This window comes from Engraulis encrasicolus, chromosome 15, assembly GCF_034702125.1.
Source record: "Engraulis encrasicolus isolate BLACKSEA-1 chromosome 15, IST_EnEncr_1.0, whole genome shotgun sequence".
Lineage (NCBI taxonomy): Eukaryota > Metazoa > Chordata > Actinopteri > Clupeiformes > Engraulidae > Engraulis > Engraulis encrasicolus.
The window spans coordinates 35,365,952-35,381,124 of record NC_085871.1 but is presented as its reverse complement, the minus strand read 5'-3'; the positions used below and the strand labels follow the sequence as shown (position 1 = coordinate 35,381,124).

At 45.3% G+C, this 15,173-nt stretch overlaps 1 protein-coding gene and 1 long non-coding RNA gene across 2 annotated transcripts in view; one reads left to right on the top strand and one right to left on the bottom strand.

Annotated features, from left to right (window-relative positions):
- exoc4 (exocyst complex component 4) overlaps positions 1-15,173 on the top strand; it is a 230,914-nt gene that overhangs the window by 3,776 nt on the left and 211,965 nt on the right. Inside the window, exon 3 of the mRNA XM_063218022.1 lies at positions 9,019-9,213. Coding sequence (XP_063074092.1) covers positions 9,019-9,213 — 195 coding nt within the window. The remainder of the gene's footprint in view (positions 1-9,018; positions 9,214-15,173) is intronic.
- On the bottom strand, positions 770-1,885 carry LOC134464619 (uncharacterized). Its single transcript, XR_010037975.1, has 3 exons — positions 1,828-1,885; positions 1,454-1,543; positions 770-893 (listed from the first exon to the last, which is right to left on the bottom strand). It is a non-coding gene; the product is annotated as an uncharacterized LOC134464619 (long non-coding RNA).

Sequence of the window (15,173 nt, the reverse complement as noted above, 5' to 3'; positions counted from 1 at the left end):
TAGTCAAATTTTAGTCCAGGGACATGACTTCAAGCTATTTGACAGTGAGACCCAATATGCAAATTGAACTTTTCCAACAGAACACTTAGCCAAGTCATTCATTTCGTTCGGGCTTGCTCTGCTCTCTCAGTCTCTTCCAGTATGATTGTGTGTGTGTGTGTGTGTGTGTGTGTGTGTGTGTGTGTGTGTGTGTGTGTGTGTGTGTGTGTGTTTTGAATGCTTGCTCTGAGGTGAGGCTCAGTCTCTTCCAGTACAAGTGTGTGTGTGTGTTTTGAATGCTTGCTCCGAGGCTCAGTCTCTTCCAGTACGTGTGTGTGTGTGTGTGTGTGTGTGTGTGTGTGTGTTTTGAATGCTTGCTCCGAGGCTCAGTCTCTTCCAGTACGTGTGTGTGTGTGTGTGTGTGTGTGTGTGTGTGCTGTGTTTTTGAATGCTTGCTCCGAGGCTCAGTCTCTTCCAGTACGTGTGTGTGTGTGGGTGTGTGTGTGTGTGTGTGTGTGTGTGTTTTGAATGCTTGCTCCGAGGCTCAGTCTCTTCCAGTACGAGTGTGTGTGTGTGTGTGTGTGTGTGTGTGTGTGTGTGTGTGTGTTTTAAATGAGTTGGTTTTTCAGTACCTGAACCTTTTTGGACAGCATGGTGCCTTCCAGCTCCATGATAATTTTCTGCAGGACTTCAAAAGTGCGCTTGAGGCCGTCGGGGTAGTTCAGATTTAGGGCGTAAAATCAATCCAAACAACAACGCGACAGCCAATGGCACATTATCACATCCTGCAACACCTGCTGGCCTTCCAAAATGATGCCAATGTCATCTGCTTTGCTGGTGGCATCTGCTTTGACGATGTAGATCCCTACAGTCGTTTCCTCCATTCCCTCTTGCACTTGGATTTCGTCTTGTGCCTGCAGAGGGAACAGTCAAACGAAAGAGAAGATCAAACAAAAGAACAGTTGTTCAGTTGGAGTTTGTTGGGAAAATGGGTTATTGTTTGGAGTTGGTGGTTTATTATAAGGAACTCCCAACATCCCTTTCATGGAAAAACTCTACTTCTACGGCCGTACCCTGTTTTTGGGCAAAAGGGAACGTAGCCCCTGCGGATGGGGTAGGCTGCAGGGCTGCTCACTTTTTGCTGAAAGTACTCCAACTACCATAACATTGCAATGACAGTAGCGAGAGCCATATAAGTAACAGATTCAGACCATAACACATTACAATTTCAGTGACAGTAAGGTTAAAACATAGGCTCTGCGCTATGGAGGTTTAGAGAGACAGGAGGGCACAGAGAGAGACAGTGTGGCAGAAGAGAGACAGAAATAGTGAAGTGTGAGAGAGGGGAGAGAGAGTGAAAGAGCGAGAGAGAGGACAGAAAGACAGAGAAAGGGGAAAAAAGACTGAGACGGAGAAGGGGCACAGAGAACATCATCACCTTGCGACATGCACAGCACACTGCTTGTACTCTCACCACAAACGCGCGAAGTAGACATTTGGGGTCTTCATTGAGGTACACACACAACGCCTTCAGGATGCATTCACGTCCTCCATCAACATCATCCTGCATCAAGGAAGGATACATTATTTTATGGAATTTTAACAAGGAAACACACACAATGCCTTCAGGATGCATTCACGTCCTCCATCAATGTCATCATCATCCTGCATCAAGGAAGGATACATTATTTTATGGAATTTTTAACAAGGAACACATACAATGCCCTTCAGGATGCATTCACATCCCCCATCAACATCATCCTGCATCAAGGAAGGATAAATTATTATTTCATGGAATTCTATGTCAACACTAATCAGCACTATCCCAAAATTCTCAAATTCTCTTACCTCAGTCATGCAAGCCAAAATGTTCTCTAGGCGTTTGTCAATCTGTCCTCCTCTGTTTTTTTGAACAGCTTTCAGCAGCTTGTCAGACAATATGTCTAGCTGGGACAGGAATCTCGACTGCAAGGGCATTGTAGTTATTCTCTGAATTCAGCATTTATCTGAAGACACAAAAGAGACAAATCACATACAACTTATAATGCCAAACTCTATGCTAACTTCATATAGGACAGTGGTTCTCAGCCTTTTTTGAACAAACGCCCCCTTGGCCTCATCATAAGCCTGACAACACCCCCCTTAGTATTAAAAAAGAATGCCCCCCAATAGCAACTAAGCACCTCTCCCTATCGGCTGTATCCTTCCCACCCCCCCCCCAGAGCTCCCTACCGCCCCCGTTGAGAAACACTAATATAGGGCATAAACTCGTCTACTTCAAAAATCGAGAGAGAGAGAGAGAAGAGAGAGAAAGAAAGAAAGAAAGAAAGAAAGAAAGAAAGAAGAGCGGCAAGAGAGAGAGAGAGCAGAGAGAGAGAGAGAGATAAAAAACAGTCAGTCAAGTCTCTGTTTTGACCAACTGTTGCATGCGCACAGTGATGCAAAATTAAAGCATTCCATGTCTTAAATGTGCATGGACATTCTGAAAACATGCATGAATACCTTGCAGGGCGACCAAAGTCCCGAGTTTGCGCTTCTAATGGGTCAGCAAATCGCCTTGCTGTCAGCAAAATGCCTTGTTGGAACGACTATGAGCGCCCCTTACTACAACGCCACATTCACCTGAGAGATAGAGAGCGAGAGAGAGCGAGAGCGAGAGAGAGAGCGAGAGAGACAGAGAGAGAGAGAGCGAGAGAGCGAGAGAGACAGAGAGAGAGAGAGCGAGAGAGAGAGAGAGAGAGAGAGGAGAACAACAGTCAAGTTTTTCCTTTTTTGAATTTTTTCACCAACTGTTTCATGCACCGTGATGCAAAATTAAAGCATTCCATAGTCTTAAATGTGCATGGACATCTGAAAACATGCAGAATGAATACCTTGCAGGCGACCAGTGTAATTCCCGAGTTTGCGCTTATAATGTCAGCAAATCGTGAACGTGTTGGAACGAGAGCGCCCTTACAACGCCCCCTTACAACACATTCACCTGATAGAGAGAGAGAGAGAGAGAGAGAGAGAGGACAGAGACAGAGACAGAGACAGAGAGGGAGAAGACAGAGAGAGAGAGAGAGAACAGTCAAATCTTTTTGTTTCTGATCAACTGTTGCATGCACTGTGATGCAAAATTAAAGCAAGCATTCCATTCTTAAATGTGCATGGACATTCTGAAAACATTCATGAATACCTTGCAGGGGCGACCTGAATGAGTTTGCGCTTATAATGGGTCAGCAAATCGTGTCTTGTTGGAACGACTATGAGAGAGACGCCACTTTACAGACGCCTGAGAGAGAGAGAGAGAGAGAGAGAGAGAGAGAGAGGAAAACAGTCACATCTTTTTTTTTTCTGACCAACTGTTGCATGCGCACAGTGATGCAAAATTAAAGCATTACATGTGTTAAATGTGCATGGAACAATTCTGAAAAATGTGCATGAATACCATCTACTTGCTGCACCCCCAGTACCATAATCAAGCAAGACTAACTTACCAAACAAGACCAAGTTTAGTACAATCACACAATACATACAAATTAACGGAAAGATACATTACAGACAAGTAAGTAATGTGCATTTTCTACAAGACAGAAACTACCGTTATAGACATGTCCTTGGCAATTACGCGCCATTTAGCTAGCCATGCTAACACTGGGGAATGTTTAATTTAACCAGCCTTCTGCTTACGCAATGGTATTACACTATATGGGGCACTGAACCTCTAAATGTTCCCTCGAACTCAACATTTCGGATTTTTTTTTTTAACTTTACCTTGCAATATAGTATTTCACACTCACACGTCTTTTAATCTCCGAAGTGAAAAAAAAGTTCTTCTTCACGATGACTAACAGACTAACTACCGTAAAGACTTGTACCGGTATGTCCTTGGCGATGATGAGCCATTTACATTTAGCAAGTCTCATAGCTACCAGTTAGCAACAGCCACGCTAACACCGGTGAACGTTATTTTTAGCCAGGCTTCTTACTGACATCGTGTTACACAATATGGGGCACTGAACCTAATGTTCCATCGAACTCAACTCAAACTCAACATTTCGGAAAGATATTAGTAATTTTACCTTGCCAATAAATCCTTCCATCGTCAAATAATCTCCGAAGTGTAAACGTTGTTCCCTCCACAGCCGATTCTGTAGTTACTCTTGTCGAGCATGATGAGAAAGGAAAGATGGTGGGTGTGCACTCACGGCATAAGTGTGCTTAGAATCATCTTTTTTCTTCCAACTGTCAACTGTCTTCCACAAATGGGGACCTCATTGTACAAGCAGGAGAGAGAAACAGAAATTTCTGGATCTACTTCGCCTGATTGCCGACCATAGCTGAAGCTGAGGCAATTTCAAAAGCGTTGCGTCACCGCTAGGGCAGGGCCCAGGCAGCATCTCAACCTCGTTTGAGTTTTTAATGACGTGTTTTGAATCAGATTAAAAAAAAACCTAACAATTTCATGTTTTCTCAGCATGAATTTATCTAACAAATTGTTCACCGTCCTGAATATAATAGTTCTACATCAGTGTTTCCCATACATTGAGGAAACTATAGTTTAAATTTGGCCGCCATAGTTTACCAAAATGTTTAAAAAAAAAAAAAAAAAAAAAGAAAAAAAAATATCCGTTTTTTTTTTTTTTTTAAACGATATTTTTGAGGAAAAACGATTTTGAATTTCCTCGCTTTTTTTGATAAATAAAAGCACTCTGTTTCCTATTGGTTCCAATGTAAGTCCCCATCCTTACACAGTAGGCCTATTGGAAATGGTTAGATGTAGTCCCACGGTTATGACACAGAATGAGGGGAAAGCATTAGAAGTGACCGTAAGGCTTAAAGAACACGCCGTTATGCTAGGAATCTTCGTCCAAATCGCTAGTCATGCATATCGCTAATTGCGTTTACATCGCGTGCCGCGTGTAAGGGAAATGTTAGTTGTTGACATGTATGGAATTCACTTCAATTTGTGCTGTTTATTGCTTCAGTTGTGGACAAAACGATTGGCCAAACTCACAATAGAAAGCCTTTGCTGTGCTACTGTCCCAGAGAGCTGAAAAAAAAAAAACCCTTCATAGAAGAAGTCACTCTTAACAGGGGTGTTAACCAATCCAATGAGTTCTCTCGTTGCTCTCTCTCTCTCTCTCTCTCTCTCTCTCTCTCTCTCTCTCTCTCTCTCTCTCTCTCTCTCATAGTAGCCTACTATTTACCCATAACAAATGGTGAATTTCTGAGCCCTTTTTAATTTGTAGCCTATACCACTGAAGGCATGATAATGCTTCATCATATTTTAGAAATAGGGCCTATGTGCCTTTTATATTCCAAATGTTTATCATTTTGAAATTGTTTCAGTTGTTTATGACTTGTGTATGACTGGAATTATCTCTGTATACTATCAGTGCTGCATTGCTTTGTAAAGATAGGCTATTCAACACAACTTTAAAAACACACTGAAAAGATATGGCCATAGTAGCCTACTAAAAAACATTTTGTTCATAATAATGGTGAATAATAAATGGTGGTCTTAAATTTTCATACTGACATCCTTAAATTTGACTTGGTAGATCACGGCAGACCATCAACTTCAAAAGTAGATCTTGGTTAAAAAAAGGTTGGGCACCCCTGCTATAGAGAGAACCACAAGTGCTTGAAAGACAGGGATCAAAAGCCTAGTCAAGTTGTTGTAGTTTACTTGGGTTTGGGAGCAATATAAAAAAAAACCTTCAGAGAAGGGACAGTTGGGATGAGTTTACTACACGCCCTAGGCTTTGTTTTACATTGTAAATGAGTTTTGGTGACAGACCTTCATTGACACAGCAGAGGAGACATCGGGCTGCATATAGAAATTAATGTGTAATGAATGTGAATATAGACATAAATGTGTAATATGTTGTTCAGCCCTTTTTAATGGGAGGAATTTGGAAAAAACTGGCCCTGTGACCAGCACCACTCATGTAGAATGTGTAACGCCTACAGATATGTGTGGGGGAAAAGGCATAGCCTACCTCTAAGACCCTTTTTATCTATGCGTTAATAATTTTCACAGTGCTCTTAAATTCTTATCTCTGCTCCTATTTTGTTTTATTGTTTCCCAGACCCCTGCATGAGGGACGAATGAAACTGTGTTGTAAACAGAAATTATTCACTTTACTGCATTTTTTGACAATGACAATGTACTACTATTATACAAGTCATGGGTAAAATCTTATGTAGCCTTATTTCTCAAAATATAAATGGCTGAAATATAGGCCCAGGCCTACAGTTTCTCCATGCGCCAATGTCATACTATAGTCATTGTTTTGCTGTTTTGTATTTACGCTGCAAAGAATACAACCCGCAACCCCCCCAAAAAAAGGCCCGTGTAAGAAGACACCCCCCCCCCCCCTCACCCGGACAAAATAAACCCAGGCTGCCCCCATAGTTTCCAAAATTTTTGTGGGAAACACTGTACATGATTTATACATGTTTGGAGAAGGAACATGAAACAATCATTTTCAATATACTAAATAATTACTTAAACATTCAACAACCCCTGATTTCCATTCTTTTCAGTGCAAGAAATTTCTTCGGGACCGATTAAAATGTTACAATCCTCTTTAACATGCTGATTTTAAGGCCTGTGTGACATTGACAGCAACAGCGGTGACATAGAGTAACAGTTTTTGAACGAAACACAGATATGCAAGTGTATGGTGTTACTTGTCATTAGCAGGCGTACAGCATTCAATCCCTTACTCTTTCATTCGCACAAATCCCTGAAGTACTGTATGTCTCTTCAGGGAGCCCTTAGCTGTCAACTAGCCCACCCCACCCCACCCCACTCCACTCCACTCCACTCCACCCCACCGCACCCCACCCCACTCCACTCCACTCCACTCCACCCCACCGCACCCTTCGCTACCTTTCCCTCCAAAAACAGCCAGCCATTCACGCCTCTCCTGGCCTGTGAGAAAAGCCTCAGTAACACATGGGTACAAGTGCGAAAGCCCAGACGGCTGCATGCCAGCAGGAGGGAATTGAGCCTCGCTGCTGAGCAGCTGGATTCTGACTGGAAGCTGGGTGTGTGTGTGTGTGTGTGTGTGTGTGTGTGTGTGTGTGTGTGTGTGTGTGTGTGTGTGTGTGTGTGTGTGTGTGTGTGTGTGTGTGTGTGTGTGAGAGACAGAGTCTGTGTGTCTTTGTGTTTGTGTTTCTGCTGTGCATGCTTGCTTGCGTGCGTGCGTGCGCGCGTGCGTGCGTGCATCCGTGGCGTGAGCTGACGTCACTATGCTGTGGTGTCGGGCTGGCTCGCTAGCTCTCTGATGGACGGTCCCAGAGGCTTGCTCTCTCCATCATGGAGGTGTCAGAAGCGTCACAGCATCCCTCTCTCTGTCGCTCTCACACTCCCTCTGTCTTGCTTTCTCGCTTTCTCTCTCACTCTTCCACTGTTTTCCCTCTCCTCCGTCCTCGTTTTGAGGAAGGAGAAGTGTGTGTGTGTTTTGTGTGCGCATGACTATGTGTGTGTGTTATTGCTCCCCCTGCTCTAGAGAAATCAGCGTGTGCGCTGCTGGCGAGCTGCTCTGTCAGCCTGCTGCTAATGTCCTCGATGAGGAACACCCAGGGACCAGCACTCCACTCCCTCACTCCTGCACCGCTATAAATACACATCATTATTGAATGCACAAAGCACAGATGCAGCTTGTTAACATCTTGCCAGAAGAACCGTGCGTGCGTGCGTGCGGGTGGGCGTGCATGCGCGTGCGTGTCTGTGTCCTCTGTCAGTGTGTTTTATGTGTGTGTGTGTGTGTGTGTGTCTATTTCGGGGGCGGGGGGTGTACAGGTGGATGTGTTTATGGATGCGTTTGTAGATGTAGACTATGTGTATGACATATGAACTGTAAGCAATTAAAGTAGGAAGCTCTCCATTCAGTCCTTGTCGCAAAGGCTACGTTGTGGTGTTTACTGCTTGTGATGCCCCCTATATAGGAGTGTGTGTGTGTGTGCGTGCATGCGTGCCTGCCTGTGTGCCTGCCTGCCTATGTGCCGTCCTCAGGTGAAGGAGAAACCTGTTGTCGTTCAAGTTGCTGTAAACGGTAAATGGACTGCATTTATATAGCGCTTTTCCACTCCTTCGAGCACTCAAAGCGCTTTACATCGTATGCCTCACATTCACCCATTCACACTCACATTCACACACCGGTGGCAGTGGCTGACACCACGCAAGTTGCTCAAGTTGTCCTCTCTTCTTGCATGTATTTATATCTCCATGTGTATGTGTGTGTGTGTGTGTGTGTGTGTGTGTTTGTTTTACACAGGCAGAGAATCGTATATGAGAGTAAGATAAAGCAGGCGGGTTCTTTTCCGGTATCCACTTTACGTCGGGTGAACGTCCCTTTAGGACAGAGCCATACAGAGGGAGAGTTACGCGAATGGAGGACCAGGAAATAAATTGCAGCCCCGCCTTTCAACGAGATCGAGGTCGTGCCTAAAGCGGCTGTCTTTCCATAGACTCAACATAGAACCACCACATAAAAAGCCAAAAATAAGGACTAACGAACTATACTGCGGGGTAATCACCACAAATATGTAAACTACCAACTGTCTCGGTAATGATAATCACAACAGTTTTACCATCTGTGATGTTTATCTGAAGTTATTACTACGAATAGCGAGTCTTGTCATATTCCCTGCATTGCATCGCATTGCATTTGCTGTGTGCTATACGCCCACTTCCAGGCACTAACATTCGCAACGCTAAGCAGTTGACACGCTAAAACAGCTAATTTTGCTAATGCAGAAGTCGGCCCTAGGACACAGTGGAGATTGCCTGACTCTCCCTCTGTATGGCTCTGCTTTAGGAGACCTTCGATTAGGAGACCTTCGGAGTCTTGAGGTAGAGAATAAATGGAGTCCCCTTAGCGCTGTAGATGGCGGTAGCGCACGTCTTGTGCACACACCACGAAAAGAGAAGAAGAAGGAGGGACAACGCCCCCTTAGGAGACCAAATTTTGAGCACACGCTTTTGCATTGAGTGGGCGTGCTTCGATCCCTCTTATTATATATCCAACCTCTTTGACACAGGTGAAGGAGAACCTCTTGTCGTGCAAGATGCTGCTGCACTGCAAGCGTGACGAGCTGCGTAAGCTGTGGATCGAGGGCATCGAGCACAAGCACGTGCTGGACCTGCTGGACGAGATCGAGAACATCAAGCAGGTGCCCCAGAGGCTGGAGGCCTTCATGGCCAGCAAGCACTACCTCCACGCCACGGACATGCTGGTGAGTCTACCTGCGTGCGTGCGTGCGTGTGTGTGTTTGCGCGTGTGTGTGTGTCTGCATGTGTGTGTGTGTGTGTCTGCATGTGTGTGTGTGTGTGTCTGCATGTGTGTGTGCGTGTGTCTGCATGTGTGTGTGCGTGTGTCTGCATGTGTGTGTGCGTGTGTCTGCGTGTGTGTGTGTCTGCGTGTGTGTGTGTCTGCGTGTGTGTGTCTGCGTGTGTGTGTCTGCGTGTGTGTGTCTGCATGTGTGTGTGTGTCTGCATGTGTGTGTGTGTCTGCATGTGTGTGTGTGTCTGCGTGTGCGTGTGCGTTAGTGTCTAGCTGTGTTTGTGTCTGTGTTCGTGTGTGTGAAAGCCTGCAGGCTTCATGGCCAGCAAGCACTACCTCCACCACCGACACTCCGGTGAGCGAGTAGAGAACACAGAGCTACAGTATTTCTGTCTCAGTTAGACATTTTCTCTGGGTGTGTGCTTCCTTGCACTTAAATGGGCAGTCATGGGTGAGCGGTTAGGGCGACAGAGTTGTAGCACAACGGTTGCCGGTTCGACTCCTGACCCGCCAGGTTGTCGGAGGGAGTAATTAACCGGGACTCACTAGTTTCACGCCGTCTCACCTGGGATGGGCGGGATTTGGGTTGTGCGTACTCGTGCTCAAGAGCTTAGGTCGGTGGCGACGTGCATGAGGGTATTTTTTTATTAGATTATAGTATTTTGTCCACATTCAAAAACATTAATTTAATTCACAAATATAGACACCATGGTTTTAATATGCCTCATTTTCAATAACTGGACTGCCGGCAAAGCATTGACGCACTGTTACAATAACGGTCTAATTAACTTACTACACTCACTAGATCCTCCACTATTATTTTTTTTTACTGCTCTCTGTTCCTCATTACTAGTATACTGTTATAGTTTGTATCGACCCCACACTGTGTACTTGCTTGAATGTCCTCTTTGTAAGTTGCTTTTGTTAAGGGTCTAATAAATGGAATGTAATGGAATAATAATATGATAATAAATGTAAATTACAAGCTAAGAAAAATAAATTCAAGCACATCTTTTCAATAAGACCATACTTAACAACTTGTTGCGAGAACTCATTTTTTTGGTGGTTGCCAGATGAACCTGATGAGGGTATGGCATGTGTAACATTTCAACTTTCTCTATAAGCTTTGGACAATTGTCTAATAGTGCATTCCAGTCCCAAACCATCCTAGTAGGAGATCACACTTATCCAACCTGAATATTTCTGCTCCCGTTCCTGACAGTTGAAGTGGGAGTTCTACAACCATGGCAACCGTAGCGGTTTAGCTGGCTTTAGCGAGGTGTTTTGATACGAGCCAAATGAGCCATAATAGCTATTATTCTGTCATATGTTACATTTATGTTGACACAATATCATGTCATAACACGAAGAATATGTTGAGTTAAAATGGCTGTGTTTGGAACAGCTGCACAAAAGAGAAATGGAGTTTCACTATTTATTGACATTTTAAAATAACGGCTCCATGGGGGCCGCCATTATCATCCGACTTCGATTTGTTGAGGTGGGAGTAGTGCGAGTCACCCCGACTTCGCTAGTTGGATGTCCCACTTCGACAGGCGTTCCAGAGCATTTTTCGTAGTAGGAGGTTGAATAAGTGCGATCTCCTACTAGGATGGTTTGGGACTGGAATGCACCATCTGTCTTACATATTCTGCAAAGCTGGACAGTACTGACATGCACGTGCCTCATTAAACACATGTCTACTGAACATTTTGAAGGCAACACATGAGAAACAAATACTATAGATTGCTTGAGTTGTACAAAAAAGTTTCCATTATTGTACATAGTGTTGGAAAGCTGAACTGTGCTGTTGGTCACTTGCCTCATTAAACGTATGTCCAGGAAGGAACATTGTAAAGGCAGTGCTTGAGGGGGGAAAAAGTGCAGTAGTAGATTGCTCGAGTTGTCCATCCTGTTTGTTCCCGTGGTGATTAGATTGCTCATTACTGAGTCAAGGCAAGAAAGGGAGATGAGTCTCACCCACGCAGTTGCCCTCCGCAATCACCGGGTGGTCGATGGGGCCCGGCTTTGGTTGGTAGGTAGGTGGCTGTTGCCATGGAATGCAATGCAACACAACGCGATGCGATGTGAAGCTCGGGCTAAAACGGGCTCTGCAAAAACTCCCTTCAAAGCTCAGAAGAAGAAGAAGGTAGACCTCCCGCAGCGAGAGGATTTACTTCACTTTGATGTGCTTTTTGGGCTTGTCATTGGGGGTTTAGGTGTTTGGGAAAAGATGAGGATAGGTGTGGGTGGAGGCTATGTTCTCACCATAAAGTTTTTTTTTTTCCCGCCGCACCGACCTGGCCCTTGGATAACCTACCTAGTCCGAGAGGAGTCTGAGTTTTACTAAAGCTCTCGCTCTTAGTTTTTCACATGGTTGTGTGAGAGAAAGCCAAGTGGCTGTAGACTGTCAGAACATCTCAATATCTTGTTTTGAAGGGCTTTTTGGCCTTTATTTCGATAGGACGGTGTGAGATGATGACAGAAACGAGAGTGAGAGAGACGTGTTGTGAGAGAGAGATGGGGAAGATGGGGAGATGACCTTGGGCCGCAATCGACACCGGGCCCCCAGTGTAATATTAAGTTGGGGTTGCAGGTATGACATCACGTTGGGGGAACTCCCCCAGGATTCTAAGGTTCTACATAGACTCCTATGAGCCTGCGGAACCCCCAACGTGATGTCATAATAGTACATTTTCTTAAAATGGCTAACTAACCTGCAACCCCACCTTTAACCGTTTGCCCTTGAGAAAAGCACCTGTCCCCACACTGCTCCAGGGACTGTAACCAATACCCTGGCCTGCAATGTTTGTAAGTCGCTTTGGATAATCTAATGTAATGTAACGTGTTTGTGATTTGAGCCACAACACGCACACGCAAACACGGGTGCCATGTGGTATCTCTGTACATTTTGTAGTTTCAGACCTTGATGACGTCAGACTTCGAGGTCTGAGGCCTGAGGCCGGAAGATGTGATTGGAGGAAGGATATTGACATGTATATTGTAGCTGTAGCAGCTCTAAACTCTAGAACAGTCAGGAATGGTGGTTGTGATTGTAGCCATTTTAGCCAAAAACTGAAGCTTCAAAGTTTGTCTACTCACAGGGCCCTGCCAATGTCTATTACCGTACCAAGTTGTTTCAATTTGCATCCTTATCAGAATTACTATGTTCCTGTCTCTCAATCTCTTTCGTACAAGTAATACACACACACACACACACACACACACACACACACACACACACACACACACACACACACACACACACACACACACACACACACACACACACACACACACACACACACACACACACACACACACACACACACACACACACAAATAAATACATGCAAACGCCTTCATGCATGCATGAGCGAACTCACCAACAAGCACGCACATGCACACACACACACACACACACACACACACACACACACACACACACACACACACACACACACACACACACACACACACACACACACACACACACACACACACACACACACACACACACACACACACAGTTGCCATGTGGTAACTGGATCCTGTTTCTGTCACTCCGGAAAAGACTCCCTGATGTTTTCATTCCAGACGTGCTGTCACTCATTACCGTGCTCATCTGTCAGATTTACGTCTCCCCTCGTTTATTTCTGCATCCCTCCATCCCTCCATCCCTCCATCCCCTGTCTCTCAGCCCTGGCCCCACCCCACCCCGACTGTTGTTGCTGCCTGCCCGGCGTCTACAACAAGCCCTCCCTCCCTCTCACCCCTCTGTTTTTTCTTCTTTCCTTTCTTCTCTCCCTACCTCCCTCTCTTCTCTTCCTCCATTCCATTTACCATGTAATGTATTTTTCTGTGTCACTCGCTGGATGATTGAGGTGTTATCCAGCTTTGTCAGACTGCATACAGGGCAAAAAAAAGGAACTGAGAGCAGGTGGCATAGTTGCGTCGTCTACAGCACCTGGGACAGTCAAAGCAAAGGCTGTTTTTGTTTACAAACATGTTAAAAAGCCTGAGGCCTCTACGTGAAATTTCCACATGTTAGCCTGGTTGTGTCTTTCCATGTAGAAGTTGTCTTTCTTTCTTTCTTTCTTTCTTTCTTTCTTTCTTTCTTTCTTTCTTTCTTTCTTTCTTTCTTTCTTTCTTTCTTTCTTTCTTTCTTTCTTTCTTTCTTTCTTTCTTTCTTTCTTTCTTTCTTTCTGTCTTTCTTTCTTTCTTTCTTTCTTTCTCTCTCTTCACACTGGCCCTGCCTCTGAAATACTTCAGTGCCTCCCTCAGTGAGTCACCCACTCTTTTTTTTCTGGCTCTGTTGACCGCTCTTCTCTACCACGTTTTCATCTTTTCATTCTGTACCGTCTTCATACCTTCTGTCTTTCTCTTCAACCATTTCTCACTTCTTTCTTTTTTTTCTGTCCTTTCTCCTCATCCATTCTCTTCTTCTCTTCTGCTGTTCTCTTCCCTGTCCTCCCTCACTCTACCCCATGTGTGAAGCTCCTATAGGAGCGCACCATGCATCAGTAGGGCCAGTGACAGCCTGTCAGGAACCTCTCTCTCTCTCTCTCTCTCTCTCTCTCTCTCTCTCTCTCTCTCTCTCTCTCTCTCTCTCTCTCTCTCTCTCTCTCTCTCTGTCTCTCTCTCTAACTTTCTACCTTTCTCATTCAGACCATCTTTCTACTGTGACTGTGGCCTTTCTCCCATCGCTCTCGTTGACTCTCCCTCCCAAAAATAGACGCACCCAATTTTGCTGGATTCGCCTATGCCCGTCTCCTTCATTTCTCTTTCTTGCCTCTTGTTCTCTCTCTCACTCGCTCTCTCTCTCTGTCTCTCTCTTTCTCTCTCTTTCTCTCTCTTTCTCTCTTTCTCTCTGTCTCTGCCTCTGTCTCTCTCTCTCTCTCTCTCTCTTTCTCTCTCCCAGTCCCTCCCTCACTCTCCCTCAAATGCACACACACTCTCCCTCACACTACCAAACTCTCTCTCCCTCTCTCCCTCTCTCCCTCTCTCTCTCTCTCTCTCTCTCTCTCTCTCTCTCCCTTATGCTTCTCCTTCTCCTTGGAGAGTCCCCCTGGCTCCGCTGTGCTGCTGATGCCCTATTCTGATGCACAGGAGGATCCGTGTCCTTGATTAGTTTGACTGTCTGCGCTCCCCCTAACGATGTTAACCAGGCCCATATTTCGTCAGGGCTGGACCTTATGTTGTAATGAGATTCCTGGACTGCAGAGCATGGTCTTTTTTTGGGAACGCACACCCACACACCCACAGGAACACACGCAGGAACAGATTCAGAGTAGAGAGACAGCAGAAATGGACAGCGAGACAGCAGAAATGGACAGCACCTCTATGGTCCTGAAGGCATTTTGCATGATGATCAGGAATAAATTCACACATTTTGCTTGATATTATTATACAATATTATTGTGGACTTTTTAAGCTTTGGGATGACATTGGCACACGTACACGCCTGTGCACACATGGGCACAGATCCTGTAGGAGACACACACACACACACACACACACACGCACACACGCACACACACACACACACGCACACACGCACACACGCACACATGCACACATGCACACATGCAAATGCTTAGGTCCTGCTTTTCACGTAGCTCATGCAAATCCCATGACTTACGAGGAGACACACACACGCGCTTGTGCAGATTTATTTTATTATTTGTAGGAGCAGCTCATGAACTGGGGCGAGGTGCCGTTGACTGTGTGCCGACCCTCATTTGCATCAGCAGCACACGCTTGACCCCTAACACACACACACACGCACACACACGCACGCACACGCACGCACGCACACACGCACACACGCACACACGCACGCACACGCACACACACGCACACACACGCACACACACGCACACACACGCACACACACGCACACACACACACACA